Source organism: Hippocampus bargibanti, linkage group LG03 (assembly GCF_051943395.1).
Source record: "Hippocampus bargibanti isolate YZ-2025 linkage group LG03, ASM5194339v1, whole genome shotgun sequence".
NCBI lineage: Eukaryota > Metazoa > Chordata > Actinopteri > Syngnathiformes > Syngnathidae > Hippocampus > Hippocampus bargibanti.
Genome location: NC_142736.1, coordinates 21,216,692 through 21,231,924, shown reverse-complemented (window position 1 = coordinate 21,231,924; position 15,233 = coordinate 21,216,692). Strand labels below are relative to the sequence as shown.

General features: G+C 42.7%; 1 protein-coding gene across 1 annotated transcript; it reads right to left on the bottom strand.

Moving 5' to 3' along the window:
- Positions 1–731: 731 nt before the first annotated feature.
- sltm (SAFB-like, transcription modulator) lies at positions 732–15,233 on the bottom strand. Its single transcript, XM_088992527.1, is given in 21 exon segments — positions 732–1,276; positions 3,934–4,115; positions 5,525–5,645; positions 5,728–6,030; positions 7,480–7,656; positions 8,714–8,829; positions 8,926–9,064; positions 9,301–9,410; positions 9,494–9,547; positions 9,630–9,730; positions 9,860–9,948; positions 10,023–10,135; positions 10,253–10,402; positions 10,471–10,580; positions 10,671–10,702; positions 11,264–12,023; positions 12,026–12,106; positions 13,176–13,203; positions 14,096–14,151; positions 14,234–14,321; positions 15,082–15,233. Coding segments are annotated over 21 exon segments (3,051 nt in total). The 5' UTR covers positions 15,217–15,233; the 3' UTR covers positions 732–1,170.

Genomic DNA, 15,233 nt, shown 5'->3' with positions numbered 1-15,233 from the left:
GCATGATGGCACACGACCAGTGCCACTTTTGGCCCACCAGTACTACCTTATGGGTAAACTACTGTGCACTAACTGCGATGTCTATGTATGTAACTGTATAGACTGGTATGTCCTCATACATGAACTACTGTATTTTTCCAGTGTATAAGACGCATCCAAAAGCCTTTTCTTCATAAGATGACCGTGCGCCTTATACGCAGATGTGCCTCATTTGTGAATATTGAACCACAACAGGTCTCTGTCAGCAGCCACAACTCCATATTTATATATTTAGATACAGTATTATATTTGGATAACTTTTTTCATTCATTAAAGGTTCACCTTATACTCCGCTGTGCCTTAGAGATTAAGTTTGAAAATACACCATTCATTGGGTATGCAATTTATACTCCAGTGCACCTTATACACCGGAAAATACGGTGCACGTTATTGTGCGCTAGTTGACTAAGTGTACAGATATGAACTAATGTATGTTTTCGTTGTACTAAGTTCATCCTGTCTACTTGATATCTAATTTAAAGCAGATTCTTTACTTACAGAGAGCGTACCTACACTGTCTGTAAGTAAAGAATCTGCTTTAAATTAGATTAACTAATGTAGTTTAGCCCCAGGAGTGAAAACAAAATTACCACATAGAGTTGTCATACAAATGTGAGGAAGGGTTTACTTGTTAAGATGGATAGGAATGATAACATGAAATGCTTTAATATCAGAATCAGAAAATCATCAGGTGGTCAATACGAGTTTTATTTAATTCACATGTGCATTGTCAGTTATGAAATGCTCTAAATAACATCTTGTAATAATTCCTGAATTATAAATCTATAATTCTAGAACTTTACAAAACATACTAAACAGGTGTAACTGCAAACATGTTTTTGAGCCACATCACGGAAATATTTTTAAAGGGGAGGGGGAGGGACATGATTTGACAAGAGTAAGAAAACGAGAAAATAAATGGTAACTTGAGACAAATATTAACATGTTACAAAGACAATCTCAGTGCAATTCAATCTGTGCACAAAGCGAAATTGTCAGAAAAACCCTACGATGACTATTATACAAAATAAAAATGATTTGCCCAGCCAATGTGGGCGCACCACGTAAAAGACTTATTGGAAAAAAATAACACCAGCGGGTCCCCAGTTTATTGGTTCGACGTGGTAGACATTAGAACTGCCGGGTTCCTTTGAAAGGCTTATAGCTGCTTGTGCTCCCGCCGCTGGACACGGAGCTGCGGGTGATTTGCACGATGCGACTCATTCCAGATGAATGACTGGGGGGGGAGGGGGTGGTGGAGAGAAAAAAAAGTTAAAGGTCAAGAACATTCACCGTTTTCCTTGTTAGAATCAATTATTTAAGACTGTCTGAAACATTCTTCTTTTCCTTTGGGCTTTTCCCTTGACGGGGCCGTCACAGCAAATCAGTGTCCTCAATCTTTAGAGGTTTGATCTGCATGTTTGTTTTGGCCAAGCTTTTACGTTAGATGCCCTTCCTGACACAACCCTCTGTATTTTTTCGGGCTTGGGACCGGCACAAGAAGACTTATGTCCCTATGTGGCTACAGAACAAGCAACTCGCTCAGTAAAAGGCTCCCAAACACAAAATGGTCATCGGCACAGCAACATTCAAAAACATTACCGTAATCAAATAAGACTAAAAGTTGAAAGTAAATTAAATTTACTCGTGAGGACATTCAAGAGAACCAACTAGCCTTCTTGGATTGTAAAGTAATTATAAAAGAGGACAGAGCGCTAAAAACAGAAGTCTTTAGGAAGGCTACGCACACTGACCAATACTTACTTTTTGACTTTAACCACCCTTTACAACACAAACTAGGAGTTATCAGAACCCTCCAGCATAGGGCTAAACTAATACCAACTAGCACTGAAGGTAGAGAAAAGGAGTCAAAACATATCAGGAGAGCACTCACTAACTGTGGGTACCCTCAGTGGTCATTCAATAAATGTCAGAAAGAAAGAATAGGGAATGAAACCAATAATTCTCAAGATACAAAAAGGAGAGGAGTAGCAGTACCGTACATTGCAGGAGTTTCTGAAAAATTACAGAGTCCTTTGGCAACATAAAATTCCTACTTATTTCAAACCGATAAACACGTTAAGGCAAAAATTAGTGCATCCAAAAGATAGGCTACCAAATGAAAAAAAAAAGTAATGTAGTTTATTCCATACATTGTAAGAGACTCATTGGGGAGACTCAACAAATTCTCAAAAAAAGACTATATCAACATCGCAGGGACAATATAAGTGGACCTCAATCGGCAGTACATTTGCACCTAAAAGCTAGCAACCACTCATTTGACGACAATGAGGTTAAAATCTTAGCGAAAGAACATAGATGGTTTGAAAGGGGGGTAAAAGAAGCGATTCTTATAAAACAACAAAATCCTTCTTTAAACCGGTCTGGTGGGGTGAGGTTCAATTTGGATCGTTCATACAATAGCCTGCTTAGGCAAAACAGGTTAGGCAACATTCGTTATGCTGATGAGGTGATACCGGTGGGAATGGGGGAAATAGGCCCGTCGTTAGTCAGGAATGTAGGAACAATCAGTGGGGCAACAGGGAGGGGTCCTCTGCTCCCCCCAACCTGAGAGTAGTGACCTATCATAGCTGTGTCCGGCGCCGCCATGCCTGGACATTAGGGATATATAAATAGGGCCGATACGACCAGTCAGACTTTAGTTCGCTGACGAAGCCTCTTGGATAGGAGGCGAAACGTCCGAAACCTTCACATTTGCACAGATGACGGCTGAAGAAACCTTCTTATCGATAAAGTTGATTTTGCATTTTTAAACAATACTCTTCAAATATGTATGCAATATTAATAATTAAGCTGTATGCTTTTTAGGTTCATTTTTTTTTTGTGTTCATTTGATTCTTGTGCTGGTTTGAAATAAATGACGAGGCAACAATCACCCTTTCTATCTCCTCAGCTAAGCAATGAATGATTGATTCATTCATTCTTTAATGCATTTTATAGATGTATATATTTTTTAGACTTCAGAGAGACAGCTCCTCTCTGTAAGCAGCCACTTAGTGTGTGTGTCATGTTTAGAAGTTAAAAAAGAGCTATTAACCGATTACTGTCAGTTTAGGTGGTTATTGATATCGCTTCAAAGCCGCAGTACACCAGTCATTGGCACAGTGGGCACTTTTCTTTTGCGTGAAAAATGTGAAATGATTCAAAATTTGATACTTTATTATTTTGCATGACCATTCCTTCTTGCTCAATTAGGGTGAGTCTGAAGTAAACGTCCTTTTGGAAATGACCACGGCAACGCTCCAAGGTTGAATGTGCTATTTTTTCCCTCTACTAAACTCATTAGTTAAGCATTAAAACCCTCAGTGGAAATCCTGCTATGTAAGAAAACTGAAGGGGAAAAAAAAAGTTCAGATCGATTTTAAATTTTCAAAATAGTCAATACATAATGCTTGACTTGGGAACATTCGAGCCCTTTGAAAGCAATGAAAAGGATTGCAGTCAATTTGAGTGATATCATGTAAGGTGTTCTCGCAAGATTACAATTGAGGCATACTGTCACTGGTCAGTAAACTGGTCAGTGTTTAGTCAACGTGAAAGGAGCTATTGTATATTTCAATAAGTGAAGAGAAACATAAATCTAACCCGCTGCCCCATTTTCAAATTAAAATATGACAAAGATCATGACATTTAAATATCACTAGCCACCCCTAAAAAACGGGCCAAAACTATGCTATTTTTTTAAATAAGAAACATACTCTTGAGTGACATATAGTCGCAAGTCAACACCGTAATTTGTGCTTCATGCAACTGATGGTGCCCCTATGGTGGTGAATGAAAGGGAAAAAGAGACTTCCGAAGATTCATCTATATGTTTAACGTTGTAATATGGGGTGTTAAACTCTATAGTCTTGAGGGAACAAACTGTTTTACCCAGACGGCGGTGACATCAGGCTGCCACGACTGTTGCTCATTCTGCGGTTTTCTGAGAAGCCCCCTCCTCCTCCGCTGCTGCTGCTGCTGCCTTGGGAGGCTGAGCCACCGTGCCAGTCCTTCCTCATGGCTTGCTCCCTGCTGTGACGCTGTACCACCACCCGGCGGCCTGAGCTGAAAGGCTGCATGGACACAGGAAGCCAATTGAATGTTTATTCCATATTCCAGTTCAGGGACAATATATGAGTACAGTAAAGTCTCGTTATATCGATATTCAAGGGAGTCCGAAAAAATATCGATATAACCGGGACTATCGATATATCCGACCCTGTTTGCATGTAATTTTCTCCGTGCGTGCATAGAAATAGTATCGATATAACCGGGACTATCGATATATCCGATATCAATATAACGAGACTCATCTCTCATCTCATTTTCCGTACCGCTTATTCCTCATTAGGGTCGCGGGGGTTGCTGGAGCCTATCTCAGCTGTCTTCGGGCACGAGGCGGGGGGCACCCTGAATTGGTTGCCAGCCAATCGCAGGGCACACAAAGACGTACAACAGTTACTCTCACACTCACACCTAGGGACAATTTGGAGTGGTCAATCTGCCTGCCATGCATGTTTTTGGAGTGTGGGAGGAAACCGGAGGACCCGGAGAAAACCCACGCGGGTCCGGGGAGAACATGCAAACTCCACACAGGGAGGCCGGACCGGGACGCGAACCGGCGACCTCTGCACTGTGAAGCCGGTGTGCTAACCACTCGGCTACCGGGCCGCCCAATATAACGAGACTTTACTGTATATTTGTTGTCCTCCTAGCAAGACAATCCAGTGCATCAGTAAAGCAATCGCATCTTTCAACTACCACTGGGGCATTAAAAAAAAAAAACAACAACAACAATTGAGATTCTTTCAAATGAAAGTGTGTCTGGAAAGCCATGGGTCAACCCTGCTTCAAAATAAATCGGGAAATCAAATTTGTTGATTTACTGTGAACAATGTCACTCTTAGGCGGTTGAAGTCCAGCTTCATTCAAAATGACACGCATGAGAGATGATTGTTGAACATCATGATCACCATTTGATCAGTTTTTAAATAACCAGAAGCACAAATAAACACATTAATACTGCAGCAGATGACGGCACAGCAAGCATTGATTTCAAAAAACGAGTTTTCTTCCTGCGGTCACGTCAGCTCTTCGCCCTACCCGTTTGCTCAGACATGTGACTGTGACCAGACTCAATCACTGGGTACAGCCATGAGCCACTTTCCGGGCAAAGGTTGTCCTACTCATAGGGTTACTGAGTGTACCACAGTACCTAACCACGGCAATTCTATACATATTCATTTGTATCTACCTCATAGATGCCCAAATTGTCTTACCATTGTGAAGAAATGTCATCTTGGTGGAAGGAATGGGATTAGAACAACACAATTGCAACATAGTCTTTCCAATTGTGCACTGAACCGTCATATTAGATAGAGCCGAGTGCAGTAGTACATGGACCGGCAGTTAAATATCAAAGATAGGGGAAAATAATCCAGACGAGTAGTCATGGGTCATTGTAAGAAGATAGTAAACAGACCTGGTTATTCATTACCATGGCTCGTCCTCCATCATGATCACGAAAGGAATCTCTTCCTCCACTGGCTGAAGAACCGGGCCCGCCTCGGTCCGATCGCTCCGTACTTATTCGCATGGGTGCACTGGGAAAACCAAGGCAAATAAACCAAAGTCAACTATGAAGAGGAAGGAGAAAAAAAAGCAAAGGCGGCAAGGGTTGTGTACCGTGAGTCGCCCTTGTTAGCATTCATATCGGTGTTGTTCTTCCAGCTGTGGCCTCCGTCCCTGGGGGCGCGGGGGCCGGACGTGCCGGATATCTTGGCTCCCATCGGACGATTGTGGATCTGGATGGGCCGCCTTTCATCTCGATCCCTACGGTCGGTGTCACGGAGGTTGGTGCGTGAAGGGAGCGGCTCAGCCCGACGCACCCCTTCAAAGTTCTTGGGGAACCGCTCGAAGCTGGCACCCTCCTGTGAAGGAGACACACGCCTCTTCTTTGCTTCGGGCTCTCCGGTAAACCGGTTGCGCCTAGAAGATGACAAAGGTGAGAGTGAGTACAAGAGATGCCCCGACACCCTGCGGAGGAAAATCATTCCGGCAAACTCAAATCTTTTGCTGGTAGTTTCGGCCCTGAAGTAATCAGTGTAGCCGGAGGGAGTAGTCCTCTGCTCCCCCAGCCTGAGAGCAGGGACCAATCATGGCAGAGTCTGGCACCGCCACATCTGCAGAGTAGGGATATATATATATATAGGGATGAAACTACCAGCAAAAGATTTTGGTTCGCTGACGAAGCCCTCTTGGATAAGAAGCGAAACGTCCGACACCTTCAAATTTGTACAGATGACGGCTGAAGAAACCTTTTCATCGATGGACCACTCCTGTACAACAGAGCTTACACAGGCGTATAGGGGAAAGTAGTATCAGAGATAAATCGATAACTTCACTTTTTGATTGTGCCTTCTTCATCATGACAGATCAATAAAGTCCTCACCAGAGCAGACACCGCATCAATCCGCCTGTTAATCTACAACGTCACCCTACCGTCCTTCATACACAAGCCCCAACACTGGATTGGATTTGCCTTTATTAGTCGCACAGTGGAGAAATTTACATTTCACAGCAGCAAAGTGATGAAAGGAATGAAAGTAGAAAAAAGAAATACATGAGCTGCTGGAAAGGCAGCCGCACTCGCGGCGCCGTCTACATACTTAAACTCCTCCACTCTGGGGAAGATCTCATTCCGAACCTGGAGAGTGCACGCTATCATTTTGTCACCGAGCATAAGACTCTTTTTTCTAATGTTTGGTTCAGATTTGGAGGTGCTGATTTTCTACCACCCTCTCAGTCACTCTCCTGCAAACCACTTCAGTGAGATGCTGACTTGAAGAGGCCAACAGCATCACATGATCTGCAAAAAGCGGATATGTAATACTAAGGCCTACAAACCTGACCCCCCTCGCATCCCAATGCCTCGGCTGTGCCGAGAAATTCTTCCCATAAAAGTTGATGAGAATCGGTGAAGGACACCATTGGCAGAGTCCCAATCTCACTGGAAATAAATCCGATTTACTGCGGGCAATGCAAACCAAACTCTCACATCGGTATAGGAACAGAACATCCCACAGGAGGGGGTTTGATGTACTATACTCTTGAACTCCCCAAGGGACGTGGTCAAACGTCTTCCCCAAGTCCACAACTCACATGTAGATTGGTTAAGTGAACTACCATGCACCCTCGTAGACCCTGCCAATAGTTTAGTGCTAACCCTGGGCCACATACTAACTATTCTCTAATACCGACAACATTTTTCCAACATAACATTTTGACATGTCAACTAGCAAAATGTTGTGTTGGGGAATAATTGAACAAATAAAGTCCTTCTAAAAACCAACATGTATGGGAGTGTACTTTCATACCTCAAACACTAGTTGAGTGGCTGATTTGTTCATACTTTGTACAGCTAAGATTTAAGCAAACCTGTCAAACGTGTTGGTTTGCTCGTCGCCGGCTTGTGAGAAGCGGCTCCTCTGGCGGGTGTTGAAGTTGGAGACGCGATTCTGCGGCCGGTTAAAGTTGCCGCCTTGGTTTAGACGAGTATCAGCTGCATCAGCCGGAATCTTCTTGTTGTCGTTCCAGTATGTGTTGTCTCTCCGACTAAAATGCAAAGCAAATTGTGGTTTTACTTTGTCTTATGTATCATTTTTAATGCATGTGTCACAGTCTAAAACGTGTCATTTCAAAGATCTCACCAGCATAAAAACATTTTTATTCTTATCCTGTGACTGTGAAGTGTCCTTGAGAGTTTTGAAATGCGCTTATAAATTGAATGGATTATTAGTAATAAAAATGCATTTCATTTATAAGCGTCTTTCAAAACTCTCAAGGACACTTTACAGTCACAGGATATTTTTTCTGCGGGGGTGAGCAGCGGCAGCCACACGGGGCAGCGTTTTATTATTATTATGCCGTGATGGATTTCATCTGTAACCTTAAGGGTCAGTACTGACAGGTCCGTCAATATGGCTAGCTTTCTACCTTTTTGAGTTCTTCCGGGTTGAGTGAATGCTAGTGCGTGTGGCTGCCGCTGCTCACAGAAAAACTTGTCCTGTGACTGTAAAGTGACCTTGAGAGTTTTGAAAGGCGTTTATAAATGAAATGTATTATTATTATCGTACATATAAAGAATCTTCTTTTCCTTTCAGCTTTTCATTTCAGGAGAATCAGTGTCCTCAATCTACAGAACACCAACTAAACCAAAATGTTTTCCAAACCTACTTTTGGGTCAGAAAATGTGTGATTCCGCTAAATAAAGTCTATCTGGGTTTTGTCATGTGTGATGGGCAATTAAGATGTGACTTCATATACAGTAAAGTCTCGTTATATCGATATTCAAGGGAGTCCGAAAAAATATCGATATAACCGGGACTATCGATATATCCGACCCTGTTTGCATGTAATTTTCTCCGTGCGTGCATAGAAATAGTATCGATATAACCGGGACTATCGATATATCCGATATCGATATAACAAGACTTTACTGTATATATAAGGTAATGTTTTTTAGATTGAGGGAGTTTTGGCCTTGAACAAATGAAAATATTTCCATTGAATTCTTTAGAATGATGGAATAACTTGACATGCATTAAAGTGTGATGGAACCGATTCCAACCTTCCTGGATCTTAGTCAACAAGACAATGCATTAATACAGACCCGTGTTCCACATCACGGCCTCTCTTAAGGTTTCTCCTTTCTTGCTCATAACGGAGGTGATCCTGTCGTCTCAGCTCTTGTTGCCTTGCTATGTGTTCTGCCTCTTTCCGCCGCTCCTAAAAAAATTAAAATCCACAGGGTACTCCAAAAACCGACTTCATAAAGAACTTCTTTGACCCCAGTTCCATTCATAGGCTGTCGACTGAACGTACCTGCTCTATTCGGATTCTCTCCCTTTCAAGTTTCTCTCTCATAAAGCGCTCCCGCTCCAGCTTTTGCCTTTCCATCTCAAGTCTCTGCCGTTCACGGACGAGGTTCTCACGCTCGTCGCATTCCACCATTTCGCGGTGCCTAGATTAAAAACAAAAAAACAATCAGCATAGAAAACACAATTTACAACCGAAAGAAAGCACTACACACTCAAATTAACGCTCATGTCAAGTCTTGCTTGCAGATTGACAAATTAAGTGACCCAAAAAGCAAGTAGATGGTCAGTGATGTGCCACATTTCCTTCTTTAGCAAAACGTCTTGATACAAATATACTGTATTCCGACTTCAACGTTTATGTCCTTTGTGATCAATCTACCTCCGAGTACGCTCCATCCGTTCACGCATGCTCTGCTCCTTGATCTTCTCAAAAGGAACAAAGCCGTCCTCCTTATTGACAAATCGTTGTTTGTTTTTAATCATCGCCAGCTGCAAGGGAACAGCAAAATTTTACAATGATGAAACACACCGCAGATGAAAACAAATCAAATAGATGAAAAATAAATACAAACCTCTGCAGGGGGTATTAGCCATTTGGGACGATGCTGGGGCATTTGAACAAAAGGCTGGAACAGAACAAATCAAACAGAAGTACATTGAATGACCATGCGTGAATGCAATAAAACCGAACCCGGGTTATAGTCTTACCTTCTCAAAATATCTTGCTTTTTTAAAAGGTCGAGTTTTGAAAAAAGTCAACTTTCCTTTAGTCTCATCTCCTTTCTCTGTACTGCCTGGACTCTTTGACCCTGGAAAGGGGGGACAATAAACCACCTCATCTGTTAAACTGAATCACATGCAAAATATTTAACAAAAAATGTCCACAGGATCCGTCATCTCTCATTGCATGGAAGAACCTTGAGCAGAATTTGATGTACCAGAATCACATTTTCCAAATTTGTTGTCCTTAGTTAACTCTTTGTCCTTTTCTCCAGATGTGTCATCTTTTTGGTAAGGTGGTTGTGATCTACACGGAAGGAGGAAACACTAAAGTTATTACACCGGGAAGGCAGTTCTATTACCATTGTATTCTTCACCCACTTATTTGACAATTTCGTCCCTGTGGAATTCCGTTTCTCACTCGACTTGCCGGTACTTGCTTTTTCATCCAATTCAGTCTTTGAGGATTCTTTTTTGAAGCGGTAATTTTTGGCCTAGCAAGAGAAAAAAAACAGTTGGTTAAAGAAAGATAAGTAACAATGAATCAATAATACTTGTAGGTGGATTACCAGTACATGTCTTCAGCTTTAAGATTCAACTTCTTCACTTACACATTCAACATATATTTCCTGTCCATCAAGCTCTGAGTAGTCCAGCTGGGAGATACAGCGCGTCACCTCTGCACTGGAAGACATGGCCACCAGACCATAACATTTTGACCCAGGACTGCGCGCGTTTGTGAGGACTTTGGCACTTAAAACCTGCCGGCAACAGATAAGTTTGATTTCAACAATAGAAGGCAGAAAATAAAAAGATGACGCAAAATTACCTTGCCATATTTGCCAAAGAGGTTCTTCAAATCCGCTGCTTTGGTGTTGAAGGACAGGCCCCTCACCCAAACGTTATGTGAAGAGCTAATGCTGCCGCTGCTGCCAACAACTACTTTCCCCCAAAAAAGAACATAAGCAAGGATTGGGTATTAAAAATGAGCACATACCAAAAAAATATATGATTTCCCAAACGCCTTACCCTTATCTTTTCCATCTCTGTCTCGGGAAGAGCTACACAGCAAATAGTGCCAAAACACACAGACAATGAGCTTGAGCAAATGAAATGTTCACGTTAAGTGACAAGAATACATATTTTGGTGGGGAAAAAAAAACACATTCTGTAATTTTTCAAAAGAAATATAATCCCGTGAACAAGGCGCAGACGTGACAAGGTCTCAAAGGCTTCAGAGGTTTTCCAGGATGGTGACAGGTCAGGATGTCAGCCAATTAATTCTCTTGACCAATGAACTCTTCAGGTGGCTTGTGGACCACCTCAGCAAATATAAAAAAAAAAAATCAACAGAACTTATGCTCTGACTGATGCAATTCAGCCAAAAATGGGAAAGGCTTGAACAGTGCTGGAGAAGGCAAAGAAACAAAGTGGGCTGTTTCAACTCCTGGGTATTGTCGCAATTTACCATGAGGGGGAAGAAAAAAATAATAACCGAAGGGATTCAGATCATCTGGGAACAGTTCCTGTATGGCCCCCAAAAAATCTTGAAGTTACATTGTTGCGCTGTTTTAGAGGTGAACTTGATAGGAGTATCAAAGAACTGACATAGAAAGACAAACCTCTTTACTTGACCAGATACCCCAGTCGATGAGGGGCCTTTCTTCCCAGAATCTTTTTCTTTATCTCCGGCTTCAGCTTTCTTCGTGGCCTCTCGGCTGTCATTCGAGGCTTCGCCCCAGGCTCCATCGTCTTGCTTGCCATCTTTGTCTTCCATCTTCATGTCATCATCTGTATTCATCTCGCCAGAGGCCTCAGGCTCATCGTTGCCCTTGTCGGCCTCTGAATCAGGAAGTTTTACATGTTTACCTGTGTCCAGAAGATCATCGCCATCAACATCTAAGGTGATGGCGTCTTCATTTTGCATCGACACAGATAGGTGATCATTCTGGGCTTTTTGCAAGGTATCCATGGCTTCAGTAGCCATCTCTTCTTCCAATTCCAATTCGGGTTCAGCCTCCCTGTCCGCCTCGGGCTCGGCTTTGCCGTCACCCTGCGGCTCAGCCTCCAGCTCGTCTTCGCACTGCAGCTCGGCCTTCGCCTCGTCGTCAACCTGCGGCACAGCCTTCGCCTCGTCGTCGTTCTGTGGGTCTGCCTCCGCCTCGTCGTCGTTCTGTGGGTCAGCCTCCGCCTCGTCGTCGTTCTGTGGCTCAACCTCCACCTCGTCGTTAACGAGCAACTCGGCATCGGCCTCAGCCTCCTGCTCGGCATCCGCGTCCACCTCTGGCTCGACATCTGTGTCAGCATCCCGCACCTCGGGGTCTGAATCGGCCTTGCCGATCGTGGCTTGTGTCTCCGGTTCAACCTCAGGTTCAGCAGGGTCTCACCCTCAGGCTGAGAGAGGTTGTCCTCGCTGAGCGCAGCCTTACAATTTTCACGTGTATGATCATCTGTATCTGTTATATCTGAGGGATTTAATAAGGATACACATGGCAAAAAAACATGTTTACATGAACATGTCACGTTTGACCTAAAAGTAGAATAGAAAGCACATTTAGTGTTAGTGGTCATCGAGGGCGTAGACACCACAAGAAGACACAAAACACACAATCTTCATTGAAAGGGAGTGAGGACTGAGTATTCATCATTTGTAAAGGACTCCAGTAAAGACAATTCATTGTGAATGTCTCATTCCTGAAGACGCTCAAATGTGGGGAAGCTTTCCTGGTTGGATTCCAAGGAGAAATGGATGAAATCCCTTTCATCGAACACAGTGGTCAGTGCATGAAAGGTGTCGTCGTGTCCGTTCCAAAAAAATAATAAACACAAGTCCTGAAGTCCTTCCTTTAGATGACCATCTTTCACAGCTCTTCGACATGTCCTGTGAGGAAAAACACAGCTGCGTGCACAGCATGTTTCTCTGTAACCAAAGCAGTCTGTCGCTGTAGTCCAAGCGCTGGTGAGGTGAACTGTCACATGATTCACGGAGAAGAAATACATGCAGTGTCCTTGAAAAGTTGACTGAATCATGTGACATCGCAAACGCAGATGCATTGTGAAGCTTGAAAATAGATGACGTGGCAGCTCTTGCAGCGATCTCACATGATGGCTGCTTGAACAAGAGTCCACCTGGCAACCATTCAGTTCACTTGGGCTGTCCATGATGTCATGCACATGACGGCAGTTGACAATGGCAAGATGATCAAAGTCTTCACTTGATTGCTCATTTGATCACATCACCAGATCAGTGAGAAGGCCATCTGTTGCATCTTGTCAGTCCCGCAATGCGGCAGTTGCATTCCAGATCCATTGGAAGTGCTGCCAAACCAACAGCTTACCTGCTGTATTGTTGTGTGCGGGGCTTTGCCTTTGCAACATATATTGGACGATAATAACCACCATTTAATGCGCCCTAACCTGGAAAACGAAGCCACCATGGGAACATTGTGTGCGTGTGACCTTTCTTTCCACAAAGTGGACATGATTTATATAATATAAAAAAAAACTTTTCCATTATTGTTCCAGTATACATACCTTTTTCTGACTCATTCTCCTCCGCTTCCTAAAAAAGACGACCAGTTGAGTGAAGTGAACCATTAAGCATTTAGAAACAACAAACAACAGACAGATATATAGATCTCAGTGGGTTTGGTCAAGTATACCACAAGATTCTTTCTTTGTACTTCAGATTTTGTTTGCAGCAAACTTGTTCAGTGCGAAATTCTCACATTGTGGTCATGACTGTGTCTTTGGGTTGTCATATTTGTTATTTTTGTTTTTCCCAAGATGGCGGCGCGTGAACACGCAGCGGCTCCCTTCTCCCGGCAAATTGGCGTTTTCATGTTTATTAAAGTCATTATAAGTGCCCCGCATGCTGGGTCCGAGAGCAATATATTAGAATATTTGACAATAAAGTTGACTTTGACTGTCTCATATACGCTTCTTTTGGCCTAGCACCATTCCACTAACCTATTTTTATATGCAGTGGGGTGTGGACATGCAGCTTTGAGGCAAACCATGCCTCGATTTTCTGTAACACAGGGGTGTCAAAGTCATTTTTGCCACGGGCTACATTGTACTTACGGTTTCCTCTCGAGGGCCGTTATGAATTTGGGGAAGCCATTAGAATGTTTAATCCCCTCCACATATTACACATAGAGCGCACAACCAATTGAGAAATAACCAGTTTTCAAATCTGAAGTCAAAAATAATGTTATTGTGGTTTACATTGGACCATTTGAAATTTTGGTTTGGACTTTAGCAAGCATCATGGAATTTCACAGGTTTGATTTGCCTTCGCAGGTCGAATAGAATTATGTGGCGGGACAGATTTAGCCCCCGGGCCTTGACTTTGACACCTGTGCTATAACACAACTATCTATATTATTTGCCTAATGGTTTCAGGCCAAACAAGAAAAAAAGGCCACGACTTCGACAAAAAAAAAGTCAATTACCTTGGAAGGCACTTCATCTTCCATGGTAGTATGCAGGTCCAAATCAGTTTTGTTACCTGAAAAGTTGAGTACAGACATTCGAAACAGTCTGAAGTGTCATTGAGTGCCACATTACGAGCCATGCAAACAAGGGCTTACCTTTGTCTTTTCCACTTCTACGGGCAGATGTGCCTACTGGTGGTTCACTTTCAACACCGCTGGAGTCTGCATCTTCACTCTCAATAGCCTTGATCCAAATAACCGTATTAGTTAAACCATGTCAAGGTCATCCTAATGAGCCTTCCAACAATAAATGGCTACACAAATCATGTCAGAAAAAAACAGATCCCAGCTGCAGAAACTTCCCAAGTGTTTTTGAAAGAATGCAAGATAAGAAACATTCGCAAAAACAAACCCCTAAACTGTTCTGTCACTAGCATTTCTTCGAAAAAACAAAATTTCCCCCACCAACTTGCCCATACGTATCTATATGTCAAATCAGCACACTTACATATAAATGAATATGATAATCATATGCGGCATTGAAAAACATTAAATTGTGCCAACGCAATCAACAACAGCGGCTCTACGGGAAGGACACATCACCCACCGCGAATAATCCCATACTTTCACGTAAAGGCTAAAAGTACAAAACAAAGAAAACGCTGCCCTGCGTTGGCTTTGTTCGTCCTTCAACATTAATACAGTAAATATGCAATTATCATCTTGGTTGTACATTTGCAACGATTGTGGCAACATGCTACCGTTACTTGCTGTGGTTATGGCTTTAGTCCGAATAGTAACGAAGCTAATAGATTGCCTCACAAGACAAAGACGGATCTTTTTTTTCATTCCATTAAACACTGCGTGGCTTTGATTGATTACCTTTTAACGCATACATTCGATTCAGCTTCTTTAAACGGATGCGCTAAGAAACGTAGCTCAGCGGCTAACAATTAGCTACATGCACTTTATTGCGTTGAACACACAATATGCGCTGTGTTTACCTGCTTTAGTCTGGCGAGAAGCACACTCTTAATACCCGAAGTGTCCAAATTCCGTCGTTTGAGCTCAGCTTTCAGATCAACAACCCTTAATGCTGTTATTTTCTTCAGAGCCGCGGAAATGGCTACCGACGCCATTTTACCGATAGACTTCA